Source organism: Scyliorhinus canicula, chromosome 25, assembly GCF_902713615.1.
Source record: "Scyliorhinus canicula chromosome 25, sScyCan1.1, whole genome shotgun sequence".
Lineage (NCBI taxonomy): Eukaryota > Metazoa > Chordata > Chondrichthyes > Carcharhiniformes > Scyliorhinidae > Scyliorhinus > Scyliorhinus canicula.
The window spans coordinates 14,983,745-14,998,716 of record NC_052170.1 but is presented as its reverse complement, the minus strand read 5'-3'; the positions used below and the strand labels follow the sequence as shown (position 1 = coordinate 14,998,716).

The window sequence follows — 14,972 nt, the reverse complement described above, 5'->3', positions numbered from 1 at the left end:
TGAATGTGCTCAGTTTTGTTGCATTGGGTTTTGCAAGCCCCTCCATTTTGTCCCACACCTCATGCAATGTTTAAAGCTAGACCAAGGATTTCAGCTGGTCACTGGCAGCGCCGAGGAAAATTTTGGCCCCAGCCAACACCCACAAGCTTATTTTTCAGCGATCATGAGCAGGGACCCGACAATAGTTTGTTCAGCTGAGACTGGGAATTAAACCTACTTCTGGCCTGCAGGAAGCCAACCAGGCATTTTTCCCAATGAACCATTCAGAGAAAGCTGAAAAGCTAGGCGAGAGATGTCCTTATGATCTGCCTGGCATGCAAGTTACCATAAACCCCGCCTGTGGAATTGTTATATTTATTGTCTTGAGGGCAGCACAGTGGTGCAGTGGTTAGCTCTGCTGCCTCACAGCACTGAGGTCTCAGGTTCGATCCTGGCTCTGGGACACTCTCCGTGTGGAGTTGTGCACATTCTCCCTGTGTTTGTGTGGGTTTCGCCCCCCACGACCCAAAGATATGCAGGGCAGGTGGATTGGCCACGCTAAATTGCCCCTTAATTGGAAAAAATTAATTGGGTACTCAATTTATAATTTTAAAAAAATTTACTGTCTTGTCCCTTATTGGGAATTCACTGACAGGATGTTCTTGGGCCTCGATCAGAATTGTTGGCGTAGCACCCCAGGTTCTGGTGGCACATGCACAGCTTGTTTTTCAGAAATGATAAATGGTTGGCACATTTAAAATGGAAAATCTACAAGTATGGAGTCACATCGACTGAGCACTAAATAATTATTTCACAGCTCTCCTGAAAGCAGTGGTTTAGAAGGTTAGAGAGGACAACAGTATCCAATTCATTTTTTCCAATTAAGGGGCAATTTAGCGTGGCCAATCCACCTACCCTGCACATCTTTGGGTTATGGGGGCGAAACCCACGCAAACACGGGGAGAATGTTCAAACTCCACATGCAGTGAACCTGGGACCTCAGCGCCATGAGGCTGCTGTGCTAACCACCGTGCTGCCCTAGCACTAAATAATTCTTGATTAACTCCAGGATACATTTATTGCTCCACCATTGGTGGCCATGCCTTCAGTGACCACATGCTCTGGAATGTCCTCCATAAATCCATCTCTCCTTCAAAAAACATCGTAAAACCTCCCTTGCTGAATAAAACGCAGGTGTTCAATCTGCTGTTTAATCCATGTGATTAAAATAAATCAACAGGTATTCCATGTTGCCACTCGACTCACTTTTATCAAAAAGGTTCATGTTGACCTCTAGATTATCGCTTCAATCCCCATGCCTGAACATAATTTACATGTCACCTGTCAGGTCGCAATTCCGGTAACTTTTAGCTAAGACAAGAAATGACCAACTGCTTGTTAGCCAGCCTATTGTGGGCAGCAAAGTAACTGTTGCGAGTGTGACATCTTTGGGATAACCCACTGGACCCCAAGTTGCCTGCAATGCAATCTTGCACCCCACCATGCAACACCACACACTTACCATGACTTATAAACCAACCCCTACGTCTGCTTGTTACAATTGAGGGGTGAAATGGACAAATCCAAACTGTCTCCAGTTGTTCATAAGAGCTTTTAAACCCCCCCCCCCCCCCCCAAAACTCTCTCCCTGTTCAGGCAGAGAACATGCAGTGTCAGGTTTCTGCCAGCAGATGGTGTAATGGCAGCACCGGAGAGAGCATCCAGAAACAGTTGCAGAGCAGTATATGGACATTCGCCGCTCAAACATCTTGCTACGAGCACACAGAAATTGAAAGCTACATAAAATGCAAATCCCATTGGTATTGTGGTAACGCTTGTATTAAAAAAAAAGATTAGATTAAAATACAAACACGGATGAGAATCAATAATATTTCACAATACATGCGAGAACATCAGATTATAGTACAAGGAATAGTTAGCATTTTAAAAAGTTCCCACTGCATCAATAAAACAATAAGAAACTTGCAGCAAAATACAAGCACATCAACCACTACGAGAGGTACCATCCAGCTCTAAGAAACTGTACACAGTATTCAGATTCCCAAAATATTCTTTTAAAATTCCTCTCAGACTCTTAGAAAAACGACCAGGAACGATCGCTTTCTAAGCTGGTTGTAAGGTAATGCTTTCTTCATCACAGATTCGAGTCGGAGCCCTGCCAGCTCAGTCACAGGGTTAAGTTATGACCTGCGTGAATGCTTCAAAACCCTCAACATCAACATTAACAGTCAACGCCAACTACCCTGAAGATTCCTTTAAAGTTTGGGAGGAACTAACTTGTCATTTCCTAAAGCATTCTGACTGACTGACCGCTGACAGCTTAATGGCAACTTCCAAAAGAGAATCAGATAAATACCGGATGGTCGGAAAACTGGCAGGGTTAAGGGCAAAGGGAGTGGGACTAATTGGAGAGCTCTTTCAAAAGAACTGGGATAGGCATGAAGGTTAGAATGGCCTCCTTCTGCTCTGCATGGTTCAATGAAACACAATGTCACTGCTTAAATCTTCAATCTATCTCCTATGTGTTTACTCAGAGGAAATGTAGGAGGGGTGTTGGAAGTTAAACAAAAAGACATGTTATACAACTTAAAGCCCCACTGAGGGTGGTGATCAGTCCAGTCACTACATAGCACGGGGGGAGGCGGGGGGGGGAGGGGGGGGGGGACACTTAACTGAATCCTGTACAATCATGTACATTCATGGATTAGGATGCAAGAGGCTCCCAGTATATCTTAAACTGCCAAATGAATGACCCAGTGGGTTGCTGATACTCAGACTGTTTGGAGGGCAAACTCTTCATTGTATTAACTGGAACTGGAGTAGCAACGCCTTTCCTTTCCATTCCCCTGCCAAGTGTGTTCTTGCTCCCATAAAGCTACTCGACCCTGGGTGTGTATTTTGCATCTACAAATAGCAAAACAATTAAGTGGCCACTGGTCAACGGATGGAAGGGTTTCCATAGCAATATCCAAAGATTTGTAGCGCTATTTAATGACCACCTTTTCTCTACTGCTGAACTATAACTGTGCGCATCGCCTCATTGTGACCAGAGCCACGACGACCAGCTGGACAAAGAGCCTTAGCGACCATTTGTCGCTGCCGGCAACAGCTCACTGCGCTCAGAGGTGCCACCAACTCTTGGAGGTGCATTTTGCTGTTTCCAGAATCCAGTTTACTGCCCTCCACACCTTTTCCATGGCCAGTAACACAGTGGCTCTGCATTTCAGAGACTCACTTTAATCTGGATTTTCAATACTAGGGAGTGCAACCAAAATCTAATCCTGTTAAGAACTGTATCCCACTATGTAACGCATGCTCCCCAAAGACACGATCACACCCACTCACTCGGGATTAGGGGGGGGGGGGGGGGGGGGGGGGGGGGGGGAAGAGAGGGAGTTGTTTTCCTGTAAGAAGCAGCAACTAAAATTCCAGGGCTCGTTCAGACACGGTTTTCAGGGCATTCATTCGGATCCCATAAACTTAATGGAGGGCATGTTTAAATCTTTCTACACCATGTCAATCGGATTTAATCGGAGCTCCCAGTTCTAGAATGATGGGCTATGTCTCTCTGGGCAAGTGCTGAATATGTGGAGGGAGCACCTAAAAGGCAGAAACACAGACAGTGACAGAGGGTTCGGCAGTGATTTCAGGCGATGAATTAACAGCATCACACAACGTCATTATGAAAATGAAATGAAATGAAAATCGCTTATTGTCACGAGTAGGCTTCAATGAAGTTACTGTGAAAAGCCCCTAGTCGCCACATTCTGGCGCCTGTCCGGGGAGGCCGGTACGGGAATCGAACCGTGCTGCTGGCCTGCTTTAAAAGCCAGCGATTTAGCCGAGTGAGCTAAACCAGCTATAACGCAATGCGATCTTTCCTCGAGCCAAGACACCAAGAAGAAAATTAAAACTATATCTACACCAATGAAGGCGGAAAGTGGATTTAAATGGACACAAAGTCTGAATTTTCACCAGTTCAGTAAAGGAGCTTTTGTACATGTGTTGACACAGCAGTCCATTCTCACAAAAACAAATCTTATTCTGGGATACCTAACAACCAATCTCTTAGCACCTTTGGTTATGAAGGTATTTTTCATTACACTCCATGTTACAACAATACATAGTCACAGGAACAAACAGGTAACAAGATTTTTTTTTTTGGTCACAGGGTGCCTGATTGCATTAGATGCACAGACCCACATTACACAACACTGAAAATAGAAAGTGACCACAAACAATAAGTTTGAAATCGAACAGTTTCAATAAAAACAAATGGCCTATTGTGCCCTGCTTACAAACCGAACGAGGCGGTCGTCAGATAGACGAGATTTAATTTTTGGGTGGGGAACGGAGGGGGGGAAAAAAAAGGAGAAGAATTTGAGTTCGACGAGCGTCTTCCTAGTGAGCAGCCTTGAGAGACGCCCTTCCCCTTGCTCTTCACAGCTACATTATCTGGTTTGCAGAGACCCAGTGGCTGGCGCAGCAGCAGGAAGGACACTTGAAAGCATTGCCATTTACAGAGACGGACAAGTAGCCCTGACGGTTTGAACTGCAGCAGTGGGGAGAATGCGGCTTCCGCCCCGTGCCAAACCAGCAGGGGCTGCACAGCCACCCGAGGCTCAAATGCCCGAAGCGGCATCTTCCACCGACCGCTTGCTTCAACCCACAGCTGGTCAGACCACAAGATGCCCAGAGGTTGTCGGGTGTAAAAGGGAACATGATTAAAGATTCTAAAACCCACTAAATAAAAAAAATCATCTAGTACAGACGAGCAGATGAGAGGGAGAAATAAAAAGCATCTTTACAGTTCGACTATAACATACACTCACATTTTTATGAAATGTACTGCCACTTTGTGACCTAAGCATTTCTAAAAACAAACAGGTGCTCCGCTAAATTTTAAAAGAGCAACTGAATTCAACCTGTTGGGACCAATTTTAAACGTTACTGAAAAGAATCGCAAATTTCGTTCTTGGGAGTCAGAGGAATAAACCGGCCCTTCAGACCCACGACTGTCACATCTGTCCCCCGAGCTACGCGGCCACTGGCAGCTATGCCACCGAAGGGCACGGCTCAACCTACACTTGTCCGCGGGGGCAGGAGCACTGAGGAGTTGGTGTCAACTGCAGTGCTGCTGCAAATAGAAACCTGAAGGACTCAGAACATGAAGCAGCAGCTCTCTGACCCATCCAGCCAGGACTACGTTCCTGCTAAGCTGGGAAATTTAAAAAAGATTTAGTGTGGTTTTGAGCTACTCTCCCTCGAGACAGCGTCGAAATCGATACGTCAGGCTGACGAACCAGCCGGGAGGGCTCCGTCTGACATGTAATCCTTTAGGGGCTGGTGCACCTGCTCGGGATTTCCTGCTTTTGGTTGTGTTGTAACTGCCCCCCCCCCCCCCCCCCCCCCCCATCCTCCACAGGCTGCCAACATGCAAAGTGACCACCTTATCAGCAAAGGTCAGTGCACATCATCCAAATACCACACCGGTCTTTGCACAGCTCTGCCACGACCCTGCAGGTTTGGGTAAAATGCAGCCCATTGCGAGACCAGTAAGATCTGCAACCCCCACAGTTTCACGGTACATAGAAGTGCGCCATGTCCACACCTCCTGCTCCCAGTCACAAAGTTCTGCCTCAATGCAATACCTGCAGCAACCTGCAGGTGGTCCCTTTGCTCTTCCCCCCGCTATCCGTGATACCGACGATGAGGGGAAACACTTAACAGCCTCACTCACTACAGTAAAGTATTGGTGAAAAACAGTGGCACAACGGGGGAAAAGGAATTTAAAAATCTTTTGCCCTCGTTTTCCTTTTCCCCTCGTCTCCCAAGGCATGGATTGATGCATGGATCCGTGGCCTGGGAGTGGATCGCAATCAAACCACGCCTTTGTTTCAGGTTACATACCTGCCCAATTACAACGCCATGCACCCCTCCCCATGCAGTGCCACTCCCCCTGAAGTGCACTGTGCTACTTATAAAATTAATCAGGGCTAAGTTGTTCTTTATAATATTCTAAATGTACGAGGCGAATGCAGAATTACTCTAAGGAAACCCACGTAAGGCAGATACTTTCATTACTACACAGAGGTTTAAACGTTCAAGGCAAAGAAGAATCTTTCCAAACTTCACTAAACTAGAACATAAATCAAGTATGTCTTCACGAGAGACTGCAATGGACGATGTACCCCAATGTACCCATGCTTCCACACGGGCAGTGGACTAAGCCTATTTCCCTGTCTCAGTGGACACGCAGATCTCTTCGCGGGCAGCCTCTGCCTTTGGGAAGTTCATGTCCAGGATGTGTCGCTGCAGGTGTCTCACCCAGTCTTCCTGGATGGAGAGGGGGCCGTGGAACTCCACATCGCAAAATCTGCTCAGGAACAAAGATGCATCAGAAGCTGATCTAATTAATTCAATTATTTGCTTTATTAAAAGAAAAAGCTGCCTTCCCCGGTTTTCCCCCACCAATCGAAAGTAAAGTCATCACAGTCCCTCACCCTTTGAGGGGGGAGAGCTGACCGGTGATGGTTTAACCCAAGGTTGATCGCACCGAAGGGCAAGGCTGCGAAGGCGAGCCACCTTCATAAATAACCTCAGCCGGTAGGGGGATTAAACCGGTGTTGCTGCCCTCGCTCTGCATCGCAAACCAGCCGTCCAGCCAACTGAGCTAAACCGCCCCACCAGTTACCGCATCACTGGCACACCTTGGTTTGTGCAGAACAGGTGGTGGAAAGCAAAGTTAGACAGTAAAAACTTCAATAATGGGCACGGTGTTACTAGCCAGGATTCACCAAAGCAAAGATGATCGCGCAAGTCTCATTGCAGGGCTGTGACAACGGTATTGTCATTTAAATCTCAACATTTTTCAATCGGATTGTTTGATTAAACCAGAATTGGGATTTATTTCCGATGTATGCTACTGGAGAGTAAAAACCACGTACAGCAGTAATGCGTTTTTACTGTCAGTATCTGTTCCATTTGCACGCACCCAGCTGCACCCCCCCCCACGCGCGTGCATCCGGCTCTCTCCCCCCCCCCACCCCACGAGCACCACCCCGCGCGCAACCACATATCCCAAAAACAAATGTATACAGGACCAGCCAGCTCCGATTTCCCACGGGGCATTCCATTGCATGACTGGGGACACTGACCTGCATTTCAGGGTGTAGATGTTCCCTATAAACTTCACCAGCGAGAGAGGTTCAGGTTTCGGCACCGGAAAGATCACAGGTCTCACTCGGAGGGGTCTTGCTTCCTCGGATTTTGGCCTGAATGTCTTTGGCTCCTTCCCTTCCTCGCGTTTCGGCGACACGTTCTCTGCACATAGCATTGGCTTATGCTGCTTACGCTCAAAGTCTGAACACGAAAGAGAAGCGGTTAGCTTGCTGTCTCATTCCAGGCACAAAACACATGTTCCACTTCAACCTCTCTTAAAACTGCCAGGAAGATGTTCTTGAGAATAACGTCAGATGAGGTCACCTTTTACTGATAATCTGCAAGTACAATTAAACCCTCCAAAGATCGCTCTACTCTATAAAGGCTCCCAACTTACTTTTAAATACGACCACAGCCGAAGATGGCATAGAAATATTCCTGTATGTAGTGGCACTTAAAGGCATTTGGAATGAGACACATCATGCCACAATCAAAAAAGTGCCCACTGCAAAATGCCTGATCCAACATCTTTAAGAGTCAGTGGACATATTTCTTCAAGCTGCCTATGCTTTAATCCAAGAATAATGTTCTGACATGTGAATGCCAACTACATTCAATCAATCTGTGCAGGAAGATATTGAGTTACTGCCCCTCGGAAGAGTTTTAAGATGCATGGAATTGGCTGCTTCCACGATTAAGTTTTGGGAGGAGAGAAAAAACTAAGTGATTAGTGGAAGCGCGGCATGGTCAGGCACACATTTGCCTCTGGCCCACTGCACACAGCCGTTTAGAGGGTTTAACTGCACTTACCGATGGGGGCGGAGGGACTATTCCACATCTGCCAAAAATAGAGTGGGTACAAAAGTAGTGTCACTTATCGTTTATATCCCCGCACTGTGTCTCTTTTCACATCCAGCGCCACATAATTTTTTAATTACAAGTTACGCTCTAACAGGAGAAGTGTGAATCGGCGCAGCTCTGGCCTACTTTTAACCAACCTTTCCCTGAAGTTGTCGGACTCTGTATGTTATGCTTGCGAGGTGAATGTTATGCAGGGTTTTCTAAGTTGCCAAACCGCATGCAAACGGGGCTTGATCTCATACCGATATTGGCTTACTTACACATTACAATGAGTTATACACCATGGCTCGATTTCTACACAAAGGAAAGAGTTCGAGAACAAAAAAAAGGTACAATAAATACAATCCACTCACGTGCAAATTAAAGCAAAAGAAAAAACAAACCAAACTTATATACATAAGCAAGCAAAAGCTGCAACTAATCCTGAACTTCTAGGGTTAGGCTTTGCATTCTCAAGCATGTCAATGAAATGGAGGCTCAACTTCATTAGGGAGGGGATTAACTTTGTGTCTGGATCACAGCAATGTATAATCACACAATTTCCCTGGCAGTGCATTTCAATTTAACAAGTTCTCTCTCTCCAGCACTGTCAAAGATCACATTTAGTTTTTGTTTTGGTTAAGTTAGACAAAGCCAAAGGGTCTCACATGTGTCGGTGAGTGCAGGTTCAGCCTTTTCGTGGAGTTCCTCAAACTGAGACAGACTCGGTAACTTCCTTTTCAATCCAGATTTCAGATGGCCACGCATGTGGTTGGAGAGGCCTACACCCGTGGTTAGTGTCACTCCACAATACTCACAGGTTCCTAACTTGACTGGGTGCTCTGTTGTCCAAAATGAAATTAAGATTCAGTTACCACCCTGCCTTCCACAGTTTGATCGCTAAATTTAATTTGAGGTTCTGGCAGGTCTCAACCTAGTTCCCAGGGGTCGTGAGCCCACCGCACAATTTTAAAGGCTCTCAAATTTAGCACTGACTGCCTACAAGGTTCCTTTCGAGGTTGCTGTGGAAACTGGAAATGGAAATGTCGTATTAGCATTATGGCCTGCTCTTGGAGGGCAAGGATTGGTAAAGATGATAGGCAGCTGGGATTGGGCGGTGGGTTAGAGAGCTAGGAGGAAAACTCTGTACTACAGGTGATGCCCTATCTGACTAAGAAATCCTCAATGACTGCAAAGCAGAAAGATGCACCACTCCCAGTCACGCAGCTCTCGCACAAAACACACATATCCGGTTCACTCCTCATCCATGCATCAAGCCAGGTATTTGGAGGTAGGGTAAACAAGTTGCAAAGTAAACGAAGCCCCAGAGTCCACTCGATGAATCCGACAACCAGCGTTTACCACTAAACAAACTCCTGTAAAATGCTCTTCAACGTATTTCCTTCCAAGATTCTGTGTCGGGTCAAAACTGGATGGAAACTTACTTTTGTTTCAACATGCATCCGGATCGAGTCTTTGTGCTAATTGAAGCACTATCAGATTCCTGCAAACAATATAGGAGGAAGCCCGTGGAAATGCTAGTTCTGTTGAGGTGCACTGCTGAAGGACCCTGATGTGACAGCAGCAGACAGCACATTGACCGACTATTACTCAAACAAGAGTCTTTAAGGTACAGGAACAGGTCATTCAAACCGTTCGGTCCATACTGGAAACAGACTGATATTATGTCTGAGATACAGAAAATTTCAACTGAATACAGCTCCTCTCCTCAGAATTGCCCATTACAGTGTAGCTCTGACCCCAGATTTGCCTATTACAGTGCAGCTCCTACCCCAGAATTACTCATTACAGTGCAGCTCTTCCCCAAGAATTACACATTGGCGAAACTCTTCCCCCAGAATTACCCATTACAATGCAGCTCCTCTCCCCAGAATTGCCCATTACAATGCAGCTCCTCTCCCCAGAATTGCCCATTACAATGCAGCTCCTCTCCCCAGAATTGCCCATTACAATGCAGCTCCTCTCCCCAGAATTGCCCATTACAGTGCAGCTCCTCTCCCCAGAATTACCCATTACAGTGCAGCTCCTCTCCCCAGAATTGCCCATTACAATGCAGCTCCTCTCCCCAGAATTACCAATTACAATGCAGCTCCTCTCCCCAGAATTACCCATTACATTGCAGCTCCTCTCCCCAGAATTACCCATTACAGTGCAGCTCCTCGCCCCAGAATTGCCCATTACAATGCAGCTCCTCTCCCCAGAAATACCTATTACAATGCAGCTCCTCTCCCCAGAATTACCCATTACATTGCAGCTCCTCTCCCCAGAATTGCCCATTAGTGCAGAACCTCCCCAGAATTGCCCATCACAGTGCAGCTCCCCCTGAGAATTGCCCATTACAATGCAGCTCCGCCCCAGAATTGACTATTGGTGCAGCTCCTCCCCAGAATTAGCTATTACAGTGCGGCACCTCCCCCAGAATTATCCATTATAATGCAGCTCCCACCATAAAATTACCCATTACAGTGCAGCTCCTCCCCAGAATTGACCATTATAGTACAGCACCTCCCCCAGAATTACTGATTACAGTGCAGAACCTCCCCCAGAATTACCCATTACTGCACAGCTCCTCACCCCAGAATTGCCCATTACAGTGCAACTCCTCTCCCCAGAATCGTCCATTACAGGGCAGCTCCTCCCCCAAAATTGCCCATTTTAATGCAGTTCCTATCCCACAAATTGTCTATTACAGTGAAGATCCTCTCCTGTCCATTAGTTCAGTTAACCGCCCCCCCCCCCCCCCCCCCCCCCCAGAATTGCCCATTACCGTGCAGCTCCTCTACCTAGAAATGCCTATTCCAGAGCAGTCCCTTCCCACCTAAATGTGAATTCCAGTGCAGCTCCTGCCCCCAAAATGCCCATTATAGGTCAACACCTGACCCCAGGACAGCCCATTATAGGTCAACACCCGACCCCAGGACAGCCCATTATAGGTCAACACCCGACCCCAGGACAGCCCATTATAGGTTAACACCTGACCCCAGGACAGCCCATTATAGGGCAACCGTTCCCCTCCCCCCCCAGAATTGCCCATTAAAGTGAAGCTTGCCCCGCAAGAATTGCCCATTAAGTACAGATCCACCCCCAGAATTGCCCGTTACAGTACAGAATCCCCAGCATTGCCTATTACAGTGCAGCTGCAACCCAGAATTGCCCATTACAATACATTTCCTCTCCCCAGAATTCCCCATTTTGCTACTGCTCCTCTCAAGAATTCCCCATTAGATTACTGTCCCCCCCTCATTACATTGTCACTCTTCTGTCTCAGAATTATCCATTGCAGTGCAGGGCTTCTCCAGAATTATCTATTGCATTGCAGCTCCTACCCCAGAATTATACATTACAGTGCATCTCCTACCCCAGATCTGCCCATTACAGTGCAGCTATGCTCTGCAGAATTGCCCATTACAGTCCAGCAGCTCTCCCCAGAATTAACCATAACAGTATCAGAATTACCCATCAATTTAACTCTTATCCCCCAGAATGACCCATGACAAAAAAAAGGACGACATGGTGGCGCAGTGATTAGCACCGCTGCCTCATGGCGTTGAGGAGCAGGGTCCGATCCCAGTCCGGGTCACTGACCGCGTGGAGTTTGCACATTTTCCCCGTGTCTGCGTGGGTCTCACCCGCACAACCCAAAGATGTGCAGGGTAGGTGGCTTGGCCACGCTAAATTGCCCCTTAATTGGATATTTTTAAAAAACAGAATGACCCATTCCAGTGCAGCTCCTCTTCCAGATATTCCCATGACAGTGCAGCTTTAGTGCAGCACTGTGGCACAGTAGTTAGCACTGCCATTGCACAGCACCAGTAACCCAGGTTTGATTCGTATCTTGAGTGACTGCGTGGGTTTCTTCCGGGTGCTTGCTTCCTCCCACAGTCCAAACATGTTAGCCATGTAACATGGGTTGGCCGTGCAATATTGCCCCTTAAGTGTCCAAAGAGTTGGTGGGGATATGGGGATAAGGTGGGCGAGTGGGCCGTGGTAGAATGCTATTTCTGAGGGTCAGTGCAGACCCGATGGGCCGAATGGCCTGCTTCTGCACTGATTCTATGATCCTACACCCAGAATTACCAATTTCAATGCAGCCATGGCTGCTGATTGCCCATTATAGTGCAACTCCTATCCCAGAATTGCGCATTAGTGAAGCTCGTCCCCAAGAATTGCCCATTACAGAGCAGAGCCCCTGCAGAATTACCCATTAGAGTTCAATTATCTCTTCACATATTTACCCATTACAATGCAGCATCTCTCCACAGAATTGGCCATTACAGCTCCTCCCCCAGAATTACTCTTTAGAGTGGATGCCCTACCCAGAATTACCCATGACAGTGCTGCCCCCCCTCCCCCCCCACTAGCATTGCCCACTTGTCACGTGAGAGTACCCTTTAAGAAATGGGTGTTTAAGAAATGTACCTTTAAGAAATGGAACTGCTCATGTGACTGGAGTGATGTCAGCGTGGGTGGAGCTGAACTCTACTTCTGTTTATTTTAAGTTTCAGTTTGAGAAGAGCTTGGGTGTGTCTGTATGCTGCACTGCTGTTGATCTCTGCCATCCAAAGACTATCTATGGATCATTTGGCGAACTCAGAACTGTAAAAGGTTCTCAGTATTAAATATTAATCTAATGTGCTCCTGTTTGAAGGTTTGTTAAGTCTTTTGGATGTTAAAAGGACAGCATACAGGTTATTTAGTGTTGTATTCTTTGGGAGGGTCTATTTGAATTACTGGTTGCTAAGATATTCACTGTTTGTTTGAAAAAGGTTAACTTGAGCTCATAGTATAAATATTGTTTTGTTTTAAAAACCACTGCTCCATTTTCTAATGTACCATATCTGTATAGTGGGCCGTGTGCTCCCCATACCACAATCTATTAAACGTTTTGGGTCAGGTGAACTCCATAATACACTTTGGGGTTCTCTAAACCCTGACCCATAAAACACTACAATGCAGCTCCTCCCTGCAGAATTACACATTCCAATGGAGCTCCCTCCCCTAGAGTTGCCCATCACAGTCCAGCGCCTCTCCTCAGAATTGCCCACAACAGTGCATGTACTCAAGCCCAAGCCAGAATTGGCCATTACAGTGCAGTCCCATCACGCATAATTGAACATGACGTGCATGTCCTCCCCCAGAATTACCCATTACAGTACAGCTCCTCCCCAGAATTGTCCGTTCGAGTACAGCTCTCCCCCACAAATTGTCCATTACAGTGCAGCTCACCCCCAGAATAATCCATTGCAGAGCAGCTCTTGCGCCCAGAATTACCCATTACAGTGCAGTTCCACTCCCTGGAATTAACCAATAGTGTAACTCATTGTCCAGAACTGTGCATTTCAGTGCAGCTTCTGCAGAATTATCCATTAGAGTGCAGTTAATCTGTCTCCCTCCCCCCCAACCCACAATATAGCTCCTCTTCAAGAATTGCCCATTACAGTGGAGCACCCCCCCCCCCCCCCCCCGAATTACCCATTACTGTGCAGCTGCTCTCTGCAGAACTTCGCATTAGTGTAGCGCTTCTCCATGTGCAGCACGGTGGTGCAGTGGTTAGCACTGCAGTCTCATGCCGCCGAGGTCCCAGGTTCGATCCCGGCCCCGAGTCACTGTCGGTGTGGAGTTTGCACATTCTCCCTGTGTTTGCATGTGTTTCACCCCCACAACCCAAAGATGTGTGGGGTAGGTGGATTGGCCATGCTAGCTAAATTACCATAATTGGAAAAAATGAATTAGATATTCTACATTTTGGAAAAAATGTAGCACTTCTCCGAGAACAGCCTATTACGGTGCAGTTCCTATCCCTGAATTGCCCTTCACGGTGCAGCTCCGACCCAAGAATTGACCATTACAGAGCAGCTCGACCCCCAGAAATGCACATTCTAGTGTATCTCTTCTCTCTGAAATGCTGATTCCAGTGCAGTCCTTGTCCCTGAAATGCCTGTGCGTCTGCCGGCCCTCCCACAAAGGCACCATGATAGTGCAGCACCTGCCCCCAGGACTGCCCATTACAGTAATAGATCCCCCACCATTGCCTATTACAGTGCACCTGCACCCCCAGATCTGCCATTAGTACACTTCCTCCCCAGAATTGCACATTATAGTGCAGCTCCTTTCCCAGAATTGCCCATTACAGTGCAGCTCCTTGCCCCATAATTGGAACTGTCATCACAGTACACCCTCTCCCTCAGATATACCCATAGTTCTTTCCCAGAAAAGCACCTCTGCAAGAATTGCCCACTACAGTGCAACCCCTCCCGCAGAATTTCCCCAGCATTGCTCATTACATTGTAGAGTTGCCCATTACAGTGCAGCTCCTTGCCCCACAATTGCCCATTACAGTGCAGCTCCTTGCCCCATAATTGCCCATTACAGTGCAGCTCCTTGCCCCATAATTGCCCATTACAGTGCAGCTCCTTACCCCATAATTGCCCATTACAGTGCAGCTCCTTGCCCCAGAATTTCCCATTACACTGCAGCTCCTTCCTCCATAATTGCCCATTACACTGCAGCTCCTTGCCCCAGATTTGCCCATTACAGTGCAGCTCCTTGCCCCAGAATTGCCCATTACAGTGCAGCTCCTTGCCCCAGAATTGCCCATTACACTGCAGCTCCTTGCCTTGGAATTGCCCATTACACTGCAGCTCCTTGCCTCGGAATTGCCCATTACACTGCAGCTCCTTGTCCCAGAATTATCCATTAGAGTGGAGCTCTTTGCCCAGAACTGTCATCACAGTACACCCTCTCCCTCAGATATACCCATGGTTCTTTCCCAGAAAAGCACCTCTGCAAGAATTGCCCACTACAGTGGAACCCCTCATGCCGAATTGCCCTATATTAGTGTAGCTCTCCCCAAATTTGCTTGTTAAGCAGTTCTTCCCCCAGCATTGCTCATTACATTGTAGATCTACACCACAGAATTGCCCATTACAGAACAGCTCCTCTCCCCAGAT

General features: G+C 47.2%; 1 protein-coding gene across 1 annotated transcript in view; it reads right to left on the bottom strand.

The window, feature by feature from the left end:
* Positions 1–1,800: 1,800 nt before the first annotated feature.
* LOC119957008 overlaps positions 1,801–14,972 on the bottom strand; it is a 142,719-nt gene continuing 129,547 nt past the window's right edge. The window contains 3 exon segments of the mRNA XM_038784591.1: positions 1,801–6,376; positions 7,158–7,362; positions 8,670–8,843. Of these exon segments, the coding sequence (XP_038640519.1) occupies positions 6,232–6,376; positions 7,158–7,362; positions 8,670–8,843 (524 nt within the window). The 3' untranslated portion in view covers positions 1,801–6,231.